General features: G+C 42.0%; 1 protein-coding gene across 6 annotated transcripts in view; it reads right to left on the bottom strand.

Moving 5' to 3' along the window:
- Window positions 1-24,782, bottom strand: part of rptor (regulatory associated protein of MTOR, complex 1) — a 184,773-nt gene that overhangs the window by 69,802 nt on the left and 90,189 nt on the right. For all 6 annotated transcript variants that reach the window (XM_040033403.1, XM_040033406.1, XM_040033405.1 and 3 more), the window contains 3 exons: window positions 16,794-16,853; window positions 3,765-3,865; window positions 798-942 (listed from right to left, as the gene is read on the bottom strand). In XM_040033403.1, the coding sequence (XP_039889337.1) occupies window positions 798-942; window positions 3,765-3,865; window positions 16,794-16,853 (306 nt within the window). The remainder of the gene's footprint in view (window positions 1-797; window positions 943-3,764; window positions 3,866-16,793; window positions 16,854-24,782) is intronic.

The raw sequence follows: 24,782 nt of genomic DNA, 5'->3' as shown, positions 1-24,782 counted from the left end.
CGCTCTTGGTCACATTGCTGCACATACAGATGCTCAGCTACTGTGCACCTTCTCCTGCTTCTGTTTTCAGACAGAGCACAGAGCTGTTTCTGCGACACGGGTAAAACAGGCTGCAGTGCATCCGGTAGTAAAACAAACACTGTCATGCGTGAGCACGATCAGCTCTGGTGTCACGCTCTCAGGTCGCTTCTTCTGACTGGATTACTCTTGAAAACAGAAGATTTGAACAGCAGGTGGGTGGCACTTCTGTGAAAACGTCTACTGAATGCACAAAGATGAAGCTGAATGAGAGCTCCATAAACTCTCTACAAGTGCAGTTAAACTCCCAGAAATATCTCACTGCATTCAGAGTGTTTATCCTAATTGCTTTGGTAAAATGAGGAATTATAAAACCAAACTAAATGGTCAGAAAGAAGCAAAGTAATTCCTGATGGAAAACAGTTTCAGACATTTAACATTTAACAATCAAACCCATAACTTTAGAACAATTGAGCCCTGAGGCAGATTTTTTCTTTTGTGCATAAGATGCCAGACTCATGGCATTTTTTAATATCCCCACACTAACAATCATTAAACAGGCACACATAAAAAAAAGGCAACACTGTCTGCTCTCTAATCATAACGTGTGTTTGTTAGAAAGTCTGTTCAAACTCCACCTGCAGTGCGCCTGAACAAACAGCAAAGCCTCAAGGATGACTCTCCCTCGTACTCTTGCCTTCTGCTTTGCAAAGCTGTGGACATCTGCGTTATCGGTGTGCGTGAAAGTGAGCCCCGAGCTCCGTTTGTGTGCGTCTTACCACATGGCGTGCATGTATGTAGGGGGCAGGCGGGGGCTGCTGACTGGTGTGCAGTTGTATGACCTCATTATCCTCTCTGCTAACAGAAAATTGCGAAACAAGCTGGCCACCAGCAGGTCCTGACGAAACAACTTCTGGAACAAATCTGAAGAAAGAGAAAGGGAACATCAAATGATTTAAGTGAACACAGAGATAAGTTTGCATGTGGGAGGAAACGGGGGCCTGAAAGACTCGATAAACAAAAAGAAGCTTAACTAGAGCGAGGCGACTACTTTGGAGAAAAATGGGCTACTTTGTTTGTATGCTTAGAGAATATAAAGGGCAGGAAAATGCAGATTTAAGCCGTGTCGCAGTCACGTTTTCGTCTACTCATTAGTGTATTCACCAATTCACTGTAATGGGGCCAGGCCAATCCCATGGCAATCTCTTAGCTTATGATTATGATTACTTCGCTTGTGTGTTGGGGATATTTTACGAGACACTGTCTGACAGCTTCTGTGCCCACTGCTAGTGTTGGGCTGTTTAAACACTGAAGTGTCATTGTGTGTGTGTGTGTGTGTGTGTGTGTGTGTGTGTGTGTGTGTGTGTGTGTGTGTGTGAGAGAGAGTGAGAGAGATTTGGATTAGGTGTGCAGTGCCTTCATTACAGAGATTCTTTCTGATGCGAGATGCTTCATTAACAGCAGAGCCCCGAGGGTTTAAAAGGCTTCTGCAGCCATCAGCCTTGTCACATTGCTATTCTAGCTGGGATACAGTTTGTCTCATGAGAGTCTGAGCCCTCCTCTGTGTGGATGTGTGTTGCATTCAACAGACAGGTGGCCAATGAGGGAATCTGCGTGCGATGCATGCAAACTGTAACAACATGTAGAAAAAAAGGAAAGTTGTGTGCGTTTTTATCTGGGGAGGCTGAGCTTGAGGGTAACGGCTAATGGCAGCGCTGTGTGTTGTAAGCAGGAGTTTTGCTACGTGTGTGTATACGGGTTTTTATGTCTGCCAAATTATGTTTAAATGATGTCCCCAATTACTCTGCTAGACGCTCCAAACACAATTAATCTCAATTTGAGCAGCCAACCTGCACGTACTGCGCTTTTGGCATTTTATAGAAAACAGCTTCACTATTTTCTACCACTGGGGACGTTCTCAAAGTTTTAGCACTGCTGATGCGTCACTACTGCGCAGTTTTTATTAGGTGCCCTAATTTGAGCTCCCTGAGAACTGAAACACATGGGGTCATTTCATTTTTCATCACTGCCCAAACATGTTCAACTAAAGATTGCAGCGCGCCTCAGATGTGTCTCCGGCTCCAACAAGAGGAAATGTTCCTGCATGTTTGCTTCTCTAATCATTTTAGAAGAAATTAAGCTCTTACCTTCTTTTTCATAATTTATTGTGATATAACTATGTTATGAGGCTTCATTGCCCCTAAATAGAGAAATACGACGATGGTTTGATTTATGTTCATTTTTAAAAATGGATATTGACTTTGACGGAAATATGCCAGATTTGATTTAATTGGCTGATTTTCATCTTCTGGCAATTTAAACCTTATGCATTAAAATTAAAAGAAAACAAAAGCACCAGGGCACAGACAGCAGCCCGTAAGTGCATAAGTGATGGAACAATGACATAATGTGCAAAACAAACATTAAAGAAAAGCAAATAGAAGCAAATAAGCAGAACTTAAACAGCCACTTATCCAGATTTATGTTTGTTGCTCATATTTTCCATTTCATTTCTGGATTAGAACTGATTTATATTTTAACTCAAACTAACTGTTATTGTGGGTGGTTAAGCGAGAGTATCTGTTCAATCTGGTTATTGTATTAGTTCATATATTTTGGTTTTGGTAATCCCTGCTATAAAGTTCTGTGACTGAAAAAAAGAAAAACAAACAAAAACTAAACCAAGGTCAAGGAAGTCACCTTGGACACCACTACAGTCACTTCACTGCTTCTGCTAATTGCTGGAAAATGTCAACGCTTTAACTTCAATTTCTTTTTGGAGAAGAGGATGAAGTCAGAGGGGGCGCAATCTGGTGAGTAGGATGGGCAGTGAGCAAGGACTATGATGACATGGCCAAAAGCAAATTCTGGCTTTTTCACGTGCTCTGTGACGGCACCCTGGCACATGTACGTTATGGAAATTATGAGTATTTATACCCTCTTAAAGAAAGAGCTGTTCATGAAATGAGGCTGACCAGATCTGAAGGAGAACGAGCTGCACCAGGCATGGTCATCCAATTTATAGCTTCGAAACTCACACAGAGTACCATAAACCTGCTCCTACACCAGCTCTAAATGTCAGGAAACACATTGCGTCTCTGCTACAAGCAGCTCGGCTTCCCATGTAGAGCCAAAACATCCAGAATCACCATCAGACAGCAGTCACTGGACTCAAAGTCTCCACTGGGATTAACCCTGGTTTAGGTTTCCCTATTTAATTAGACCTCAGCAGACAGGCGGGTTAACCCCAGAAAAATCCATTACTGTGCACAGTTTAGCTGGTTTGCAGCAGATGCTGTCCCTCAGAAACCTCGGCTCATTTTTGCCATATCTAGCAAAACACTGGCAACCATCAGTGCCACTCCTCAGCCAAGCTGACTTCCTTCTCAGCCTCTCGCATTCACAAGATTTTCATAAAACCTGACCTGGACTGAAACACTAAGTTTGATGTCCACAGAGAAATCACAGATGTGCAGCTCTAAAGCTCGCTGAGGTTTTTTAGCTGATGGTTTATTTTTTAGTGTGCTTTCCAGGCTGTGATATTTTCCCAGTGTCTTTAATTCCCAACATTTGTTTTGGAAGTTGAGATGAGTTTAATTTGGGATGCACTCACTTTCCATCATAAGAAAACTATTTCTAACCCAACTAATGTCTTTCTTAAGATCTTTTAAGGTACATTATTTTGGTGAGAACAGCTTGCTCACGACTGTTAAACAAAACTGTGTGCCTGCGTGTGAGCGCCTCACCTCTGGGCAGAACATTCCAGGCGATCGTGTCGGTGATGGCTGTGAAGATCCAGTTGAGCTCTCCGAGGGGAGTGCGTCTGTCATTGAGCCTGCCAGGGATCCTGCAACACACACAACACAACACAGATGGCTGTGTCAGCCGCGCTCACTGTATGTCACATAGTTTACTCAGAGGACAAAGTGGCAACTGCTCAGCACTATCATCACAACACATCTGAAGAAATTTACATTTGCACTTAGGTGCTTACTCAGAGGCCTAAAAGAAAAGGGAGGCAGGATATGTGTGCACTCATACACTTGTGTGCAGAACATATACTGTAACCCTGTGAGCACAAGACCTGAGACACAGAGCGACATCAAAGATACATGCACTGTTTAGCTCAGATCATATGTGAGAGCCACGTGCAAAAGGCTTCAGGTTGCAGTCGTCGCGTAATAAACTCCAAGTGGACTTTTTAACAGAGTTGATCACAAATCAATTTGTGCGTGCATCTGTCATTGTCAACAGTAATTAAGATTTGTGTTCCACTGCAGCAGCTCGGGGCGGCTACATATGTTTGTAGGAATGACCACCTAATCAGATCCCTCAGCTTTTCTGGCATGAGAGCAACCTCAACTCTCTCAAAGTGGAGCGAGCGTGTGGGCAACTGGTGTAACCCCATGTCCCATGAATAAAGTCACCATATCCCTCTAAGAACTGGGTGCTTTGTTATTCTTCTTTCTTTCCCGCACAAAAAAAAAAAGAACAAAGAAGAAATCTGACAACCATCAGAACAGTTTTTTGGTTTTTCCAAGGGTGGCCCTAGTATGCTGTAAAGGCAGATATCGCCCTCACTAACCAATGCTGCACACCCAATCAATTTGACCCCGAAATATGACAAACCACTCGGCTGTCTTGATGCATGCTCAATCATCCAGGTAAGTAAATCCCAAAAAGCTTGATTCCGGTCACCTGGATGAGTGACGAAACGTTTCCCCCCAAATAAAAACGTTATGTCAGGTGAACAGAATCAACCTTTTGGGAAACCACTCAGTTCAGAAAACAAAGCAGGAGTTCATCAAATTTTCGATGGTTGGTGGCTAAGAGTAGGAGAGTGGACTGGAAGAGCACCCAGAAGTACTTTCCAATAACAAGGTACTCTTTTCTCCTCTGCAACCTTGGTGATGTTGTGTAAATCCACCAATTATTACTGCAATTTGTAAGCTGACGACTTGCAAAGGATCAGCCGCCAAACTGACCAGCAACACATACCTCTGACATAATCAATACCCGGGCAACTCATCTGACCCGTGACTATTTGTTATCACCACTGGAGAAGATGATAAAAATATCGACCTCTGTTATTAAAACCATTTTAACCTTTTGGTTTTTCATCGTTGGTTTAAATCAAAAAGGCCGGAAGGACATTGTTAACCTTTATCTCTAAAAATCAATCATAGACAGCTGCTTCACTGCTTAGTACTGAATACGTTTACTAAAAGGCTCGTGTCATTATCAGCGGTGCTTCATTAAAATCCTCATCTCACGCTAAATCTGACGGCATCAACGTGTAAAACAAACAGCTGAAAGTTCCTGGAAGTCTGGTACGAGAGTGGATTGGAGAGGATTTCAGTCAGTGGTGATGGAGATCTTATCAGACGTAGGAAATACGAACACAGCCTTTGATACACCATGTAATACCATCTGGGAAGTGTCTGATTTGCAATGTATTTTAACACATGGCCACTGCAGTAAAAGCGTACCTGGATATAAGATCACACAGCAGAACACCATCAATAATAGATTTTCCTCTCGAGAGTCTGGACCTCAACATTATTGAAGCAGTGTGGCATCATCTTAACAGAGTGGAACAAAACGCAGCCAACACCCAAAGAAAAGCTTTGGTTGCACTTCAAAAAGCTTGGATGAATGTTCCTGAATGTTCCTACTTCTGGGAATTTCTTGGTCATACCAAATACTGACTTTCAAGATTTTTAGAATTGCACAAACTTCCATTCATTTTTGCATGTTTCGCTGACTACTGTACATATTTCACATTTTCCTTACAAAACAACAATGGGTTGGCTCATGACTTATGCACCATACAGTAAAAGTGCCAGATTCTAATCAGGTCCATCAATCTAGCACAGATTATCTTCAGACCAAACCTCATGAAAATGACCGAGTGGAGTTTTCTCAGGGCTTAAAATTGCTCACCAGGAAATCCGACTATAATGTAATTTCTATGAATCACATCTCGCTACAGAAATCCAGCATTTGGCTCCTGTCTGACATTATTGCATTATTCACACAGCTGTGCGTTTGCGCCACAGTGACTTGACATGTGTAAACCCATGAACTGTACATCATACTTAAAGACGGTTATTCCATGACCAGACACCGTGGAAATGAGAGCTCCTGAAAGAGAACAGGACGCCCCGACAGTAATCGCCGTAGCAAAACCAAGAAAATTACCTTTACAACACCTACCCGTCTGCCTTTTAATGAGCACTATTAAAAGCAATGAGGGGAAACTAGGAGAATGGGCAAACATTAGCTGCCTCAGAGGCATTACAGTTAGTGTGAGCCATTTGAGCCCGAATAAAGAAATATATTTTAAATTAATGACAAATGTACAGGAAAGACAAATGCAGGAAAACACTGTTAAGGGCCTGCACGACCTCGATCACTGCAGCAAACAAAGCTGAAAACCTGTTTGCACAAGAGTATGGATATGATTGAAAACATCAAACGTTCCGATTTGTTCCTATAAAGATTACTCTTTCAACAACACTCAACTGAACTGAAGGGACCGATTGCTTGAACTTTGACATTTTGGAAATGTAATCATTATTATCGTAAACATTCATATCGAATTTGGTCGTAATTATCATATGAATTCTTCAGTTATGCTAAAAATGTGTTAAAAAAAAAATAGACGTGCAAACCTTCTGGGGAAGAAATTGCAATATTTCTGAATTATTATCGGTGATTTTGGTTTGTTAGACCAAAATGGTTAAAAGGTACATGTTGCTTCATATCTAGAAAATCAGGACTGTATTTACCATGGTTAGAAGATGATTAACTGTTTATTGATGTCTTTTTTTATGATGTTTTCTGCAATAATAAATATAAAGAAAGACAACAAAAACAAATGCAGGCCAACAAGTTCGAGAACAGCTGCTCTCCATCCTTTCTGAGTGAAGTTTTCAAACCAACATGAAAATGAACTTTTCCTGTGTGAGACAACTCTGACGATGAACTTGCTATGAGGACACAAAAACTATGTTATCCTGAGATAATGAGATAATAAACTTGCAAGATCAAAACATAACTATAAACCAGAAGTGGTTTTGGCTTCTTTAATAATGTATAAAATGAGAGGGAAACAAGTTTTGGTGAATAAATAATGGAGGCTCGGTAATGATTGGCTCAGAAATCGGTTACGGTAATTGCACAACACTGACATCCAGAAGTGCGCTCGCACAATTTGATCACGTTGTGTCATCACCGACAGTCACTCCCTAACGTTATTGTTTCCAGCCTGATTTTATAATCGTTAGTTGGTGCACTACAGCACTGCCAAGAACCAAGATGTCTCTACACAGAACCATTACCGGTCAAAAAATGACAACATATATAACACACAGCCACCTCAGTGGTAAACACTTGATTCCATTCACTATAAAGCATCAGCAATAAAGTCCCGCAGCAGCATTTTAAGCTATTTAGAATCGCCAACAAAGTACTTTTTAATACACAGAGCGTGTGAACTTTTTCTGACCTAAACCTCCCCTCTCTTCCTCTAAGTGACAGATAATGGAAGCTGTGAAACTCCTGGCAGGTACAAGCCAACTGTATAACCATGAGGGCCGGCCAGCTCCTGAGCACTTTGAGTGCTTGCCAAAGATGTTTGGCAAGTCAGCAGTAAGGATGAACACTCAGCAGTTCATATCCTTGCTTAGTATCCAATATAATATATTTGGGGACAGAAAAAGACATTGCGCTGGTGGACGGATGAACAGATAGATGGATAGCTCACTGAACGGCCTGGAAAAATGCCCTCTGAGGTTTTGAGGCTTGTGTCATCGATCAAAACCTGTCATTTCTTCACATTTTCTGGTGTTTTGCTGTACTACGGTATTTTGTATATCATTTTTATACTGATGCGCTTGTTTTATGTGAGAGCGCACATGGATCTTATCAGGCTGTACTGTGAATGAGCATCATTAATCAGTGATATAGTTTGTTTGTTGAGGCACTTGATGAAACATCAAAGTTTGCGCTAGTCATACTGATGAACTCATCTGCTTTCCAAACCACCAGAGGCTTGAAGACGAGAGGTCAGACACACATGAAACAAACTGAAATGTCGAAGTTAAAAAAGAGAAAATCATGAAAGGCTGAAATGTGACTAAGGCTGCGCAGATCACAACAAACCTCCCTGCAAAGCTGCCTATTAGCTCCAGTGGGTATTCCGAGACTAGCAAACAGTATAACGTCTCAAATATAAGCCAAAAAAGATTTAAAAAAATGTATTTACTTATATTTAAAGGGGTAAAAGGGGGGATGAAAACCATCTCTTGGTCTTTCTCTTTAAACCATAGTTCTCTGGTATCATTGGGCAGAATAAGGCCCAATGACAGATTTTGTTTTTATACCACTGATGCACCAAACGCCCAACACCAATCCATCCTCAGCATGTCTGAAAACAAGCTTCTGGATGTGAGCAGGGTCATAAAATCCTCTGTAAAAGGAATAAGCTGTTGATCTTATCTAAAGAGAAAAGGCACGCACCCCGAGGGCAGCTGCCATGTAGCTCCTCTCTGATATCTCTGTGCAGCGAGTGCACCAAGTATTCCCTTACGGGATCAATTAATGTATTTTAAAGGCTGAGGTGCCATTTTCAGCGATATGATTTCTTCAATATTGGAGTCTAACTTCAGGGACTCCCCAGTGAGTGCCACGCAGACTGTGTCAGACGCTCGGAGGGGTTGGGGGGGTTGGCTCTGCACACCGGGGGGAGTCTCGCTGTGAATATGGATCAACCTACGACAGTTATGTGACCCCCACGTGAGATAAAAGAGAACTGATGAGCGATGAAAGACGCCGTAGCATGAGACATACCGAGCACGTAAAATCCACATGCGCTGTGCTTCGTGACTCCTTATGCAAGAGCCTATTGTGACTGGATGCAGCCAGAATGTGTGTTGGATGTATGTGGGAAGCAGAGACAGAAGGGTGCACAGATGGAGCAAAAACAGAGGAATGATCAAATTAATAAACAAACCAACAACATGCAACTACTCGACGCCGCCATTATGTGGAATTCATTTCACCACAAATGTTTGTAACATCTCAGGAGCGATGAGTGTAACGTGCATTGTTTCCAACTGCGGATGACCTTTAAAGGTGAGAATACGAGCCCAGTGAGTGGTCAGCGAGTGCAACACATGCTCATGCCCACGTGTCCAAGCAGGACTCGGCAAAAAGATGACAAAGAGGATTAAAAAAAGGCTGCTTTGAATACTATTTGTAACCAATTACGCAAGACACGTTTTAAAAGGCTGCAAAATAACAAGCTGTCCTGGTTCTCTCTGTTGGAGCCTACAAAGAAAAACCACCAGGTGTGATTTAGGTATTGTTGTTGCTAGGATACCACCGAGCCAGCTGACTAGTCGCCATCACTAATGTTTGTCTAGTATTTTTGAAAACTTATTTAGTTCTTTACAGGACACACTGGCATCATACAGTCAACATTAAATCGTTATAAATAACAAACAAACAGACCGTACACGACACACAGAGGACATAATAGAAAAACATTTTTATTAATATTTGTAATAGAAACAAAGCATAAAATCAGAGTAAATAATAAGGAAAATAAATATAGTGTAAGAAGTAAAAAAAAAAAAAAAAGATACAAGCACAAGTACCTTAGACAAGAAGAAAGTATTAAAGAGTCATTTAAAATTATTTTTCTCTGGTAATGACGCTGTGGAGCACAAATGGAAAACACCTGATATTCTTTAGTTTTTAAGTGGCTGTGGGGACAACTAAGAGCTGATGTGTTAGTAAACCTACAAAGAAGGGAAGCCGTGTAACGTAATCCCAAAAAGTTTTAAAATTAATTCTATACCCAACAGGTGAGCATCAACCTCCAGGGCTGAAAGATGAAGCCAATTCCTCTAATGATAGAGAAGTGAGTCATTCACCATAGACGCTCATGTTAAAACATTACAGTTCAGCTAATTTGCTCATTCACTGTTTATGGCGGCCCAACAGCCAACCGCTGTCAATTTTGCTAATTCAAGTCAGTGAACGGGTGCACTCGACCATGCTGTTGATGCCTTTTGGAGCATTTTTGGTGGCCTGTTAGAGACAACCCACAGAGTTTGTGCTCCAGGGTTTGAGAGTGAAATCCTGGCATATTAACAAGTACTTAGGAGGAGTTATCAGGTAAACGTGTGTGCGTTGAATCCGTACATTTTACAGATGCAGCTTGCTAAGGAGGCTTGCTAGTAGGGCTGGGCCATATCATACCGTTCACGGTAATACTGGTATAATGTTGGGCAACGATAAGAAAATGAAATATCGCGATAGAATATGGGTAAAACGCGCATGCGCAGTGCCTTTGTTTTCATACGCACATGGCGGAAAAAGCATGGCGGTGGCGGAGAATGAGAAGGGCGAAAGCGGATCGTTGAATGAAAAAGATGAACCAGAACTGGTTTGTAAAAATGCTGCAACTTCAGTGGTGTGGAACTGGTTTAGCTTTCGTCCGTCAGATACACAACAAAGCACTATTTTTGGTAGCGCATGCTAGCGGGCCGTTGTTATTACCATATTTTTCGGAAAATACGGCACACTTAAATGGTAAATGGCCTGTATTTATATAGCGCTTTACTAGTCCCTAAGGACCCCAAAGCGCTTTACATATCCAGTCATCCACCCATTCACACACTCGTGATGGCAGCTACATTGTAGCCACAGCTACCCTGGGGCGCACTGACAGAGGCGAGGCTGCCGGACACTGGCGCCACCGGGCCCTCTGACCACCACCAGTAGGCAACGGGTGAAGTGTCTTGCCCAAGGACACAACGACCGAGACTGTCCAAGCCGGGGCTCGAACCGGCAACCTTCCGATTACAAGGCGAACTCCCAACTCTTGAGCCACGACAGTGCCCCTTATAATCCCGTGTGCCTTATGTATGAACTCTGGTTGTGTTTACTGACCTCGAAACGATTTTATGTACACGGCGCTCGAGAATTTGTCAAAAATGTTGTAGTACAACTTTGCTAAGCTACGAAGCCGCACCGCTTGATGGATTGTTGGAGCATTACGGCTATTGTAGTCAGAAGCCTCACGGAGTGATACGTACTGTGCCTCAACATAATATTACCGTATTGTGTGTGTGTGCATCCTTTTTTTAAGTTTTGTGGATATTATACATGGTTATGCTGAGGATATGTCGGCCAGTTTCCACTGGAAATGCCTCTTGGTTAAACTGTCAGGGAGGAATTTGCATTTGCACTGTTAAATTTTTAAACTTTAATGCCCATAAAAAACAGCTGCTTGTTTAAGTGAACATACATTGATGGGTTTTTATCACTAATAAAGTTGTGGAGTTGTAAAGTATTTTGTCTCGTGTCAATTTTATAGTTATATTTTATCAGTTATATCGTTATCGCACATTTTTAAATGTATATCGTGATAAATATTTTTGGCCATATCGCCCTGCTCTACTTGCTAGCTTTAGTTACACTTAACATGTAAAACAGACTCGTCTTAAATATGTTAAGTCCTGGCTCCAAAACCAATACAAAGGGTTAGGGTGCATTTTAAATCTAACATTAAAGTTAGAAAATGAGGATTAGAACAAACAAATGACGGTAAGGGGGATAAAGCCATCTTTTATATACAGTCTATAACGTGGTCTTGCTGAAAGTCTGGCTTGTAACAAGATAAAAGGAGGAAATGGCCTTTTGGCCAAGCACAGAGTACAGAGAGCTTGATCATTTCAATATTACGAGGTGAAAGAATTTATTTAAGGCAAGTTTGAGATGAAAAAACTATCTGTACGACTCTTAATCAAGGGTCACATTTGAACTCCATAATCTAACAGAAGCTTTAAGGCAGGGGTGGGGAACTCCAGGCCTCGAGGGCCGGTGTCCTGCAGGTTTTAGATATCATCCTGGGTCAACACACCTAAATCAAACAATTAGTTCATTACCAGGTCTCTGGAGAACTTCAAGACACGTTGAGGAGGCAATTTGGCCATTTAAATCAGCTGTGTTGGATCAAAGACACATCTAAAACCTGCAGGACACCGACCCTCGACGCCTGGAGTTCCCACACCCCTGCTTTAAGACTTCTAGTATTTAGTATCAAGAGCGAAGCCGTGAGATAAACACAAAAGTCACTACCTATAGTCGCCCTAAGTCAGCAGAACATACAGCCAAGCGTAATTTGCAAAGCAGTGGAAATGAATGTTTGAATTATCTGAATGAAGAGAAGTCACTAATGATGTCAAATACTGAGCTCAGAGATGATCCATTATTTCACTTTGACGGACATCAGCTGACTCACACTTAGCCCTCTGTCCTACAGGCAGGAGATGCAATCGGCCAAAACAGCTACTAAAGCATCAGGATTTCCAGCGTCTGTGTTAAATTCACACAAACACCTTCGCCAGTCAAACTCAGGTCTGCTGAAACCTCAATGAAGACAAGTACGGCATTAATATGAATATGAACACTCAACTCTGTGAGTATGCACCCTGCTTTAATGTGATCTTGACAACTCATGCTAGGGCTGGATTGGCTGACCCTGAGTTATGCTGCTACAGGCTCCGGCTCATGATGCAGTCCACTCTTGTTTCAGGCTTCAAGTGTTTTATAGGCCACTGCTGCACGTCTTTGACTGTCGTCTGCTGTGTTGTTTGTGGTCTCTGTGCGTTCTCCTGTTCTTTCAACCTGAACTAGGGGACATCTGCTCCAAGCTGAGGGTGAGCCCTCTCCATGAGCCTGGTTCTGATAGATTCTTTTCCTGTTAAAAGGGCCTTCTTCCTCGTCACTGTCGCTAAATGTTTGCTCATAGAAGACATCTGGATCATTGAGGTTCTCTATCTAATACTGCAGGATGTTTACCTGACAGCAAGTCCCTTGAGATGACTCCTGTTGTCCATAAATAAAACGGAGTGAACATGAACACAGCCTCAAGAATAAAGATGCTCAACAGGCTGGAAAAGGTTCGAAAAAACCCCCAGATTACGCATGACAGAATTCATGACCCAAGTTACCCTCAATCAACAAAGATCAGTCCAGTAAAGTAGCCTGTAAGTGTCTGAAGACCTCTCATTGGCTAAGGTGCATACCTATAGGTTTACAATCAGCTACATAGCGGACAGCGATGGTGCATGGCAGAGGACCGAGGAGAAAGCACGGCTCTTCAGAAAAAACACTGCATATGAGGTTAAATCTAATATTTCCACTTCAGCTGTCTAAACTGTATTCCCTTTAAACAAGAGCCTGTAAATGTGTGGAAATAAGATGTTGCTTTTGGTCATATTAATGTGGAAATCTTTAAAAAAACAAAAAAAACCCTGGTCTTTCTGTGTATCATGTTTTATTCCTCATATAATAGCCTGCTGTTAATAATTCCATGGTTGTGCATCAACTCAAGGTCACGTATCTCATGAATTACACATTTTACAACTTCTTTTTTTTTTTTTTTAAATTAGGACAGTTTCAAGTTGAAAACATCTCCAATGCAATCTGTTGAGCCTATACTAAAAGGTCAGCATTTTGCTGCCGTGCACCCTTACCACTTTTACTGCTTTGTTTGTTGCTGTGTTCATCTCTGAGGCAGACAGGTAGCATGAAGGGTCAAGCAGAGAAGGCATGTGTGTGACGGGTTCACCCTACAGCCTGGATTTGTCTCTTTGAAGGTTTTTTGTTCTCTCTGCTTGCCGTGGCTGTACATACTAAGAGACCATTACAGGAATCAAAGCTACAACATAGTCCATTCTTTAAGATTGTGCCTTTGTCTTTGACAGAAACTACTTTGAATTTCATTTTGATTTAGCAGAAAGACTCTCACACCATTGTTAACCTGTCACGTCTTTGATGTTTCTGTTCAGTGTTTTACTCGCGGCCTAACGGCAGAATGAGACGAGAGGGGAAATGCTTTCCCTACCGCCATCTCTGACGCAGACTAGTGTGACGTTTCTGGGTGCTAAAATTCTCCTTACAGCATTCAGGTCATATATTACTTTTTCTACTTTACTGCAGAATAATTCCGGTGAGACAAGTGATGAAAGACAAACAGGACGTGAGAGCTAGAGCATGAATGGATACTGTCAAACCCAGCGACTAATGTTGGTGTGGTTGAGAAGGTGGAAAGTGGGGAGAAAGGAAACAGAAATGGAAGAAGAGGTTATTTCATCAAAGGTGTTCTTCATTGCTCTAGTGGTTTTACCATCGTGCCATGGGAGTCGTGCCGCAGGAGCTGTGGCTGTTGTGTATTCGGGCATTTCCGTTGTAACACTCATCCACGAGAGAGTAGTGGGGGGAAAAAATGGCGTGTACAAATGAAAAGATCAGACCGAAAGTACAAACAAGCAAAAAGATTTATAGTCAAGATAATAAGAACCATGTCAAATAAATCGTGGAGAGAAGACTTGTTAGAATTATGACTAATCCCCACTAATCTCGCAGAAACTCGGGAAGCAAGTCAATAGTGAACCTGTAAATTCCCCAACAAATAACACAGCTGCACCTCCTCTGGGCCCACAACAGGTGAAATACTTCTTCTACACGTAGTTTCTGAGATATTAAGTATGAACAGAGCAGAAATAAACAGTGAGTGATGAGTCACATAATTTATCATTTATGAAATGTAACAGCTGGAGGAAAGAAACTTTAAGCAGAGTGAGTACAACTGAAAAAAGGAACAAACAATCCTAATTATAATCCTGGGCAGCAGGTTAATGACAAGAAATGTGAAAAATTTAGCTCTACATAGAAAACTTGTGTGGTTTTTGCATCAGGAGAAATGCATTTTTATCATCTCTTTTATTTTTCCATATGTGCTCAGTTTTATCAACAAACTTGTTCTTCAGATTTTTCAAATTAAAAGCTTACAAGTGAATATGTAAATATGTTGTGTTCACACCTCTGCTGCAGAAGCGACAGGATATTTCCAGAGGACGATAAAAACCTGCAACCTTTAACTTTGTGATGGGCAGCAAAACAAAGCGGAGCTGCAAACCAAGATCATGCGTCCGGCATATATTTCCACATTAGTGGAAAGTGTTGACTTTCCATGAATGCAACTTAAAGAGAGATTCGTCCCAGGACATTTGTGCCCATTTGTTTAGGGATTTCACAATCCAGGCAGATGTTTTTGCATGCAGTGATCCAAAAATCAACAGCAGGTAACCTGATGTAGGTAGTTATAGCTATGTGTACGATCGAAGCTGGAGTGAGCCTGAGCTGCAAAGGAAGCTACATCAGAGTTCACCACAAAGGGAAGAAAAACTAATAATCAAAGATTAAAAAAGCAACCTGAGAAAGTCTTTATGTCATACCTTTGGTCTTCTCTGGAGCAGGCCGAAGCACCAACAATTAGCCCCTCCCCTTAAGGCCACCCTCACTATTCTGCAAACTTTCTTCTGATTAGCTGCTGCTTGCAAACAAACGATTTAACCATCACATGGTGCAGTCAGACCTGTGTGCCTGCGAGGACCATGGCAGTAAATCTACTCGCATCGACATCATACACCATGAGTGGAAAAAACTTCCTGAAATCGGAGCATTTAGAGCAGTCCGAGTCTTGAGCTTTAGGCTCATTGGATTTACTGGGTCAAGCTTGGGTCCTCTACCAGAGACCTGAGAGTTTGAGGGTTCTGAGCAGTATCTCCATTGTTCCCAAAACTGAGGTAGGCTTGGGTAGCATGGGGGCCTAGCCTGGGACATACCCTTGCTGGGATTCGAACCTCTGACCTACTGTTCCTACTATCCAGCTACTATTAAAGGTAAGATAATAAAGGAAAAGCAGACTAGATCACCTTTAAGGTGGATAAACCCTACAATCTGAGAAACCAAACTACTATGAAAGCCACTGACAGAGTTGAGGGATTAGAAATATCCTTTCCAAAGAACAAAATGATGTTTTGGACAGGAAAGGAAAACTGCGTCACTGTGGGACTGCTGCTGTGTACAAAGCACCAAAACACACACAAAAAGGAAAAAGAATATAAAGACACACAGGACAAGAATGAGCACACGAGCTCACAGTTTCTCCGTGTACACCCTCATCCAAAAACTAATTAAAGTCCAGTAGATAATAGAGATGTGGAAGTAATGTGTGGATGTGCACTCACAGGCTGTCAGTGACAGGCAGAAATCATAATCTGAGTAGGTGAAGACAAGTGATTACTCACCTTAAGCAAACAGAGTGTGACATGTCATTAAGAGACTGCTGACACAGTCTTCAACTTCAGCACCTCAAGGTGCTTTCCAATGAGATGTACTGTTTTCTGCTGAGATTTAAAAGCCCGTTTTTAAGTTACTTACGGCTTCAAAAACCAAGTCTCACTCAACTTAGTTTATAGGTGTCACCTTACCCTACCCCCGCACCTAAGGTTTGAAAAAGGAGCCACGCTGATGGTTCTGTGAAACTACTAAAACTCTGGATATGACATCCATATTGAATGTTAATATCAATCTCAGTGTATGTGCCTACGAGCAAGAGATGTTCCACACTCCACCGTTTGGCACCCGCAGGTTTATGCAAGAAATGCACAGCTTTAAATCTGCCAAACTGCTGCTGCTTCAACTGTGAGGAGGAAACAAAGGCTGGGAATTATACCTGCAGGATGGAAAACAACAGAGAGGGCTGACAATGACGGCGACGAGAACAAAGAGACAGACGGGAAGACAGACAGGAGAGAGTGACACAAGGAAAACAGGATAATGATCTCTTTAGACTGAGCCCTCCTGTAAAGAGGGAGACAGTCAAAGGATGGCTGTGGAGTGCCACTTACTTCTCAATGAGGTCTAACGTCACCCCTGGCACCAACTTGGCACTCTTCTGCATACAAAACCTGGGGGGAAAAACACAGGGAAAGGTTAGTGATCAGGGCTGTAATGAAAACAAGAGGGGCTCACAGACGAGACAATGCAATAAAAGCGTTTGGCCTCTACAGCACAAATTTTATGACCAATGAGGGAAACAATCAGCGGATAAACACTCAAATGAAAAACGAGCCCTTCAAAGATTACAACCACTGAGCACTGATAAGTGTATTTTGGCTGAGTTACAGTCAAAGGGGAGGGGGGAAGGCGGCGGGATACACATCGTATTTCTGAAACGCCTGTCAGGGGGGCGGGGGTTGTTTACTGTGCGCGGTTAGCTCCGAGAGGTCGAGCCAGCTGTAAGTCACAGCAGGAAGACGCTCGGAGTCTTCACAGATGCTCGGCTCAACGCTCGGCGATGACTGTGAGTCATCACACACCTGGAAGGGCGCAGGTGTGCGCACACAACCACACGTCAGTCACACAAACATCAGCTGCAGGAACGTTAAAGCAGGAAGGAGATTCACATCACAGCCAGAAAATCATTGGGTTCCCTCACACACAAAGATTTCCAGGTGACGACTAGTTTATTAATTGTTCTAATCCATAACTCACGTTTTTAATAAAAAGAGATACTAATAAAGAGATGGACAAGTGGCGAGTCTGTGCTAACAGTGAGCTAACAGTGGTAGGATAAAATATTTGGAAGAAAAAATTTGGCGCACTTTGTGATAAGCAAATAACAAACAAAAAATCAGCTGCTTCTCCACGGAGTCTCTTGTCCTACTGGTGGACAGTAGCGGCAGCCCTTACTCTGCTCTGACCAGTAAGGTCAAGGTCCTTACGGCCCTGTGAATGTCCTTCTGACAGATGATTAACCATAATGCAGGACGGCACCACGTTTGGCGAAATATCACCAAAAAGCACCTCAACTGGCAGCTACAGTACAGCAATGGAGGAGTGATGATTTGAGCTTCTTTTGCAGGCACAGATCATAAACGCCTCTGTATACCAGAGCATACCGAAGTAGTTCCTGTGTGTGGCTTTATCCAACACCCAAAGCTTAGGCAAAACTGAGTCATGCAACAGGACAATGATTCTAAGCACAGGAACAAATCTCCAACTGAATTATTAACAAAGAAGAAAAGTCAGTCATACAAAAATTATTTTCTGTATGACCATAAACGACCCTAATTGATCACTTCATGGTTAATCCAACTTTGTAAATAAAAGAAGGCTTTTAGGAGAATGTGACACAAAATGATGCAATCCATGCTGAAAGCCAATAATGTGGGGAAAAAGAAAGTGATGCATCAGTTCATCGAGTTAAAAATGACGTGAAAATGTGATAAATTCAGCTTGTTCAAGAAAAAGAAGAATTGATTTATTCCTACTTACAGGAAAAATGTTACCAGGTAAAAACAGATTACATGCTACCTGTTGCTTTTTACACAGCTCCCATTCAGCATGTCGATCCACCTGTGATTAGTTATTGATTCTGTTTTTCTCCACCAATGTTTGAAGCCAAGCCACATGCTTGAAAGTGAAAATTGACAGAAGTCGTGCATACATTATGAAATTGTATCCCGACTATGATGGAAGTTTTGGCACTTGAATTCGAAGGTTTTTTCCTGCTGCTGGAGAATAATGAGATCCCACATGGCGGCACTGTGACTTCCTGCTTCTTTAAAGAACAGCAAAGATCCTAAGTGTCACTGACATCCATGAAAAAACAAGTATGAGGAATGTAACCAGGAAAGCTTGTTCTAGAAAGTCTTTTGGACTCATGATATGTACATAAAAGCTTTGCTGTTTATGGTCAGCACAGGTATATTTGTTTTCCTCCGTATAATACATTTTAAGATCGCCCTGCTCACACCTACTATTGAATTTCATTTGAGCCGCAGATTAAATATTTTGTTTGTTTTTGTCTGCACTGGTTGCAAAAGGGAATCTGTGAATCCCCGGACGTAAACAGAGATGATTAAGTAAAAATGAATTTCAGGCAAAAACATACAGACCAAAGTAAACAGAGCACAGATATAGCAGGAGGTTGCATCAGGGAGTGTGCGTTTCCACTCTGCAGGGTGATGGATGGGAGACGGGGTAGAGGGGAGATTGCACGGGAAAGAGAAGAAGATGGGAGGGGAGGAAGAGAGAACCTGGTGGCATTTGATCATGTCAGTATCTATAATAAGTCTGATCCACATTCTTGCTCTATTTGGTTGTGATTGCAAATGATCAAAAACAGACTGACATTCTGGGCACCCACTGCGATCAAAAGAAAGTAATTCTGCCAGTGCTTAACATTGCAGCACATGAAGCTCAGTTTCAAACGGTTTCCCTCTCCTGTGTTTACATTTGCTCAAACCAAAACTATGAATGCGGCACAGAACATGTTTACTGTTTAGTAGCGAGACATTAAGGAATTAAAAGTCAACAATAATAATGGATAGAAGTTCAATATAACGCTGTTAAAAGACACAAACCATCAGGAAAAACGAATATCAATCAGCAAGCAGGGGACTCAAAATGTGCGATGTCATTAACCAAGAAGGGTACTCGCAGAGCACATTCCTCACATACTGTTGGCAAAGGATTAATATCAAAGCTGAAGTGTTTCCCATTAATTTAGATCTTCTTCTTTTCTTGACAAATAAATAAAAGATTGGTCGCAAGCCCAACTCCACTTTCATGGACTGTAGCTAGCGATGGTGAACCTTTTTGTCTTCTGCAGCCTCAGTCAGTCAAACGGTTGCAGCAAGTGAACAAGTTCTCCACCTGCTGCAGCCTCTGCTTAGAGTGAACCACCAGTTTGTACCAGAATAAGGACTATAGCTGTTATCTGTGATGGAATCATTGTGACCACAAGATGACACACTGACATCCTGGCCATTAGGTGACTAGCAGTGACTGGAGTCTTCTGGAAGAAAGACTTGCCATTTGGCAGCCATCAGAAAAACAGAACATGAACAATGTAACTGGTCCACCAGCTCGCAACTCATTACGATTCACAGGTTATTGCAGGGGTCGGCAACCTTTCTGATGATGAGTGACATCTAAAATTTCCTCAGAAGTCAGTGTGCCATATGATTGCATTAGCAATAAATTTAATAACGCTCTATATTAACAGTTACACACTATATAGAACCACTTTATAGGATTATATTTGTTCGCAGATGTTGGCAGCTATCAGCGAATAGTTATCAGCGAATAGTTATCAGCTAGACACAGGTCTCCGAGTGTCCAGCATTCAGTCGGCTACCTGAGGACTCATGTGAGAGAAAATCTGCTCACACAGACATGTAGAGCCAAATACTGTCAATAAGGCCTCTGCAATGTTCTGAAGACAGTTAAACTTGTCAGGTAGTGACGTCCAGCAGGTGAAAATGCAGCTCCATGAACACGCACAGCTGTGGATTCCAGCTGCGTTCGTAGTTCTGCAAATTTTGACCCCCACAGAGTCGAGCTTTTCAGTTCAATCAACTGCATTTCGATGTCGCATTAACTCAGCCAGTTAATCCAGCTGCTCAATAAAGCTTTCTGGTTTGATCAGAAAAGAAAACATTGGTCCATACACCTGAAAATCCCAAAAACACATTGTGAATTCTGTCTCGAGTACGGATGTATCCGAGTACTCCTCCGGTGCTGATGCTGTGCGGAGCGGACAGCTCCTGAAGCATTTGAAGTGTTGGGATGTGGAAATTTCAACATCGCTTGAAAAAAACTGACAGCTAACAACATCCATCTCACCGATAGGCTAAGGTATTTTTAGCCAATTACAAGTTGAATCTGGTAGTTGGGGTTGATAGCTAAGATACAGTCATGTGCAACGCTGGCCTGGCCATTTATTTTTTAATGCACCTTCACAAATTAATTCACTGCATTTCGTGCCATCAGTTAACCCTTCGCCTGCCAGCTGCGGCACACGTGCCCAGGGTTGCCGACCCCTGGGTTATTGTAATGTGTAAAGCACAGAAACCAGAGCCACTCTCTGTTGGGTTTGTATCTTCTCCCAGTGTCTGGGTGGGTTCTCTCCCACAGTCCAAAGGCAGGTATGCACGCGTTTGGTTAACTGGAAATGCTAAACTGGCCGTAGGCGTAAATGGTTGTCTGTCTCCATGTGCTGCCCTTTGACAGCTGGGATTGACACTAGTCCCACCTTCTGTAATTTGGCATATCTCACTGACTACCTTAATGACTAGTTGACAGCCAGTTTTCAGTGAACAATAGATGGATCAACTGATGGTCCAAATGCTTCTGTCAGGTCTGGTGTCAGATTTCTAGTGGGGTTTTTTTCCTTTCAGACACAGTTCATTTTTCATAGTTTCAATTGAAGACATGAGGACAAATTTATGTGTTTCTGTAACACCCTACAAGTAACAAACATTAAATTTAAAACTGATTCATGATGGAAAACTTGACACAAGTTTCCCATCATGTGTAGAAACAATACTGGTTCATCCCAAGAGTTATGTGCCTTTTTGAAGCTTTAATGATTCATAGGTCAGGGTTACGTAGCTTAAAACACCAAAACTTTCCTCTGAAAATAGTCGACCACAAGGACTGGACGGAAAATGAGTGAAATAGCAGCCAATGTCCAAAGAATAACATTGACCCTTCAGAAATTCTGGAGAACTTAAAACAAAATAAAAGTCAAATACAAAAGAATTTGGGTGACTCAAGACTTTCACACAGGACTGTATGTCAAACGTTTATCACCAAAGTCAGAAGAACAAATGATTTTGTCCTTTCGAAAGAATGAATGTCTGTGCAGAGGTTCAGGACCACCTATCCAATAATAGTTATTTAAAAAAGTTTTTCAGTCATCACATCAAAATATTTATCTCTTCCATCCCCAAAGCCACAGTGTTCACTGGCGAAACAGCTCATCACAAAGAACAACATGAGTTAACACACAGAAGACCCAACTTTGTGAATAAGTCTCAGGGAAAAAAAATCTACTAAAATGTGTAAAAGAAGATTCTGTACCTTTATTCAAAACCAATTCATAGTTGAAAAAAGCTCCGAGATACAGATCAAACCTTTTTGTTGTCACCACTCTTCAAAGCGGCTGCTGAACTTTGGACTGCACCTAAACTGCAGCCGGTGAAATACATGCTCCTGAAGAAGACAAGCAGGTAAGTTTACTGAAGTACAGAAGGCCAGCAGGGCAGAGATGAAGAGGAAATTGGGGGATTATTACTTACAGAGAGCAAGGCAGCCAAACTTTAATTGGGTTGGTGAATAAGTGAGCGTGTGGGCACGGAGCAGAGAGGGTAGGAGTGGGCATGTACATATTAGATTCTGAGGAGGAAAATGAAGCGCTGCTTGTGTGAAGAAACTACAACGCTGCTCCGAGGGTAGGCGGGTGGTGGTGGAGGAGGAGTGGGACGAGGAGAATGACTCCTGCTGTCTTCCACAGCTCATTACTCCTTCAACCAACTTGCACGTTTCAAGTCAGCAACTTTATCATTCATGTGCTTGAAGGGTTACTGCATGATCTCAAACTTAGATTAGGTTTGAGCTCACGCAGTAACCCTGCTAGGACATGAATGAAATTATTATGCATGAATTTCCATCATGCCATACTGTGGTAGCCAGTGGCTTCACAGTGTAGTGGTTAACACATACACCTTAACAGCAAAGATCCCCACTTAATTACCAGGAGCTATAGAAGTGGAAGCTGGTCCCCAAGCTGGTCCCCAGCTTCAGTAAGTGAGAGAGTTGCATCAGAAAGAGATCTTCCTGATATCCGAAATAAGGAAGCATTCAAAAGTAAAGCAAAGCACGCCATATTATGGCAGCCAGCATTAGTATTATCATTAAAATGTATGCTGACACCCTAATGAGGAAAAAAGAAGTAAAGCAGTGCTGACCTGGGAAAATGTAACCTGGGTTATTTTCCACAGACACACACTAAACATGTCACATGAAAGTAAACAGTTGTTGTCAACGCTAGCAGAGACAAACTAATGTTCTAAAAGAGGACGCCCTTTCACACATTCAATGACACCATGTTTATTGCTTCTAATAAACACAACACACGAAGCGAGAAGCTCTCGCTGCAGTGGTCGGTTGCTTTGACACAAACACCAGCAACCCTCACATACATGAATTATTGCCCTACAGCGTTTACCAAAGGTCAGTAATTTCATTGTGGAGGTACAATTTACAGATGTTCCCTAAATGCCTCACACGCAGGTAGAGATTTCTAGATTTAGTAGCGAGTAACCAGAAGCATAAAACCATTATATGCTTGAACTGTGGCTCTTGAAAGTTTGTTTCTTGCTCCTTTTTATCTCCCACTCACCCCCTTTTCAGTCACCAAGACTTCGTGTGAGTTGGATCATTAATACTTCATCCAAATATCTCTGGCCCGAGTCCTGAGGCACAATGTGTACTGATTAATTGGCATCTTGCACGAGCAGTTTGGGAAATCTCTGGGATGTTTGGGGCTTTATGACTGGGTCAAAACTGAAAGAAATAGTTGAACACAGCTGCTGTTTCTCTGTTAGAACCGCCATTGTTAGCCTGAAACAACCAACAGACCTTTCAGAGCCATGCGGTAAAGTTTAGGAGTGACAAACACAGCAATGAGACACGTTTGTTAAAAGGAGGGCTGCACTGACGAGCTCAGAAACACCAAAAGGCCTCAAATACCACAGAAAATGATCGCAGATCTCTTTCATTGGTGAAAATAAACCGCTTCACAAAACGCTAAGTCAATAACACATCAAGTGTACGGTTTCATCGTCAAACTCTACAATCAGAAAAATACCTCAAGATTCAAAACACTGAAGAACAGAAAATATTAGTTTTGTAATTCTGGAGCAAATCAGTTGATGTGATTGTGACCTTAAAACATCCTGCACCATCAGTCAAACAATGGTGGAGGCAGAGTGACAGCATGACTATGTACAGCCTGGCTGCCAATGGAAATGTGTGTCTGGGGTTTTATAAATGATGTGACTGCTGACAGAAGCGGCAGGATGGAGGCTGAAGTGTAAAGTGCAACACTCCCTCTCATTCAGTCAAATGCTGCAAAACTGATAGACGGCGCTTCACAGTACAGATGGGTAACGACTTTAAACACACTCGGCACAAAGAGCCTGATAAGGCACAGAAATGAAACGCTCTTCAGTGCAATGCACTTAAACGAGTCGGTCACCTGAGGTTAGCTGAGCTGAGCGTGCACGTATAAATATCAAATGAAATGCTTATGTTTATGCTACTGCCTAAACTACAGAGGCAAGCAGAGGAAAGGGTATTACAGTCATCTAAAAGCTCAACTACAAATTAAAATATTGCCGTTTAAAATGTTGAAACATCATTCTGGTTAGGTGATTAATAGTTCAACTGATAATTAAACTAATAAACACTGAAATGAAATGAGCAAACCCTCTGTGAAAAAAATAACTGACCCTAAATTGGCTTGCAGACAAAAATTTAAATTAAATAAAACAAACAAACAAACAAAAAACTATGCTATGTCTGGCCCGGGGCAATGCAAAGGAACCTCCCTCAGCAACGCTTTGCAGTTTGGGGTTCCTGTTTTCTGCAGAGTTATTGATTCCAAGTGCTGCTTGCTCTGAAAAATACAACTTAGATGATCCATTATTTTATTTTATAGTTTTAGTTTCACTGAACGTGTGAAACTTATGACATCTAAAAGTGGGAAACCAGGGTGTGAATTATGCATGCCTTAATGTAATGCACTCACATTTGAATGACTTCTTTCTAGTGTTGACCACTCAAAGTGCTTTAGACCTCGAGGTTAACCGTACATTTATGGAGCACTTTATTGTATTCACCAGAGAAAACCCGCGCGGGCACAAGGAGAGCATGTGAACTCGACACTGAGCGGGCCCTGCCGGGGCTCAAACCAGGAATCTTCTGCCTGTGTAGCAATAATGCTAATCACTGCACCACTGTGGCTCACAGCTTACATCTGCATA

The sequence above is a fragment of the Simochromis diagramma genome, unplaced genomic scaffold, assembly GCF_900408965.1.
Source record: "Simochromis diagramma unplaced genomic scaffold, fSimDia1.1 OVJJ01000571.1, whole genome shotgun sequence".
NCBI lineage: Eukaryota > Metazoa > Chordata > Actinopteri > Cichliformes > Cichlidae > Simochromis > Simochromis diagramma.
The sequence above is the reverse complement of the archived record's forward strand: the minus strand, read 5'-3'. Positions and strand labels throughout refer to the sequence as shown.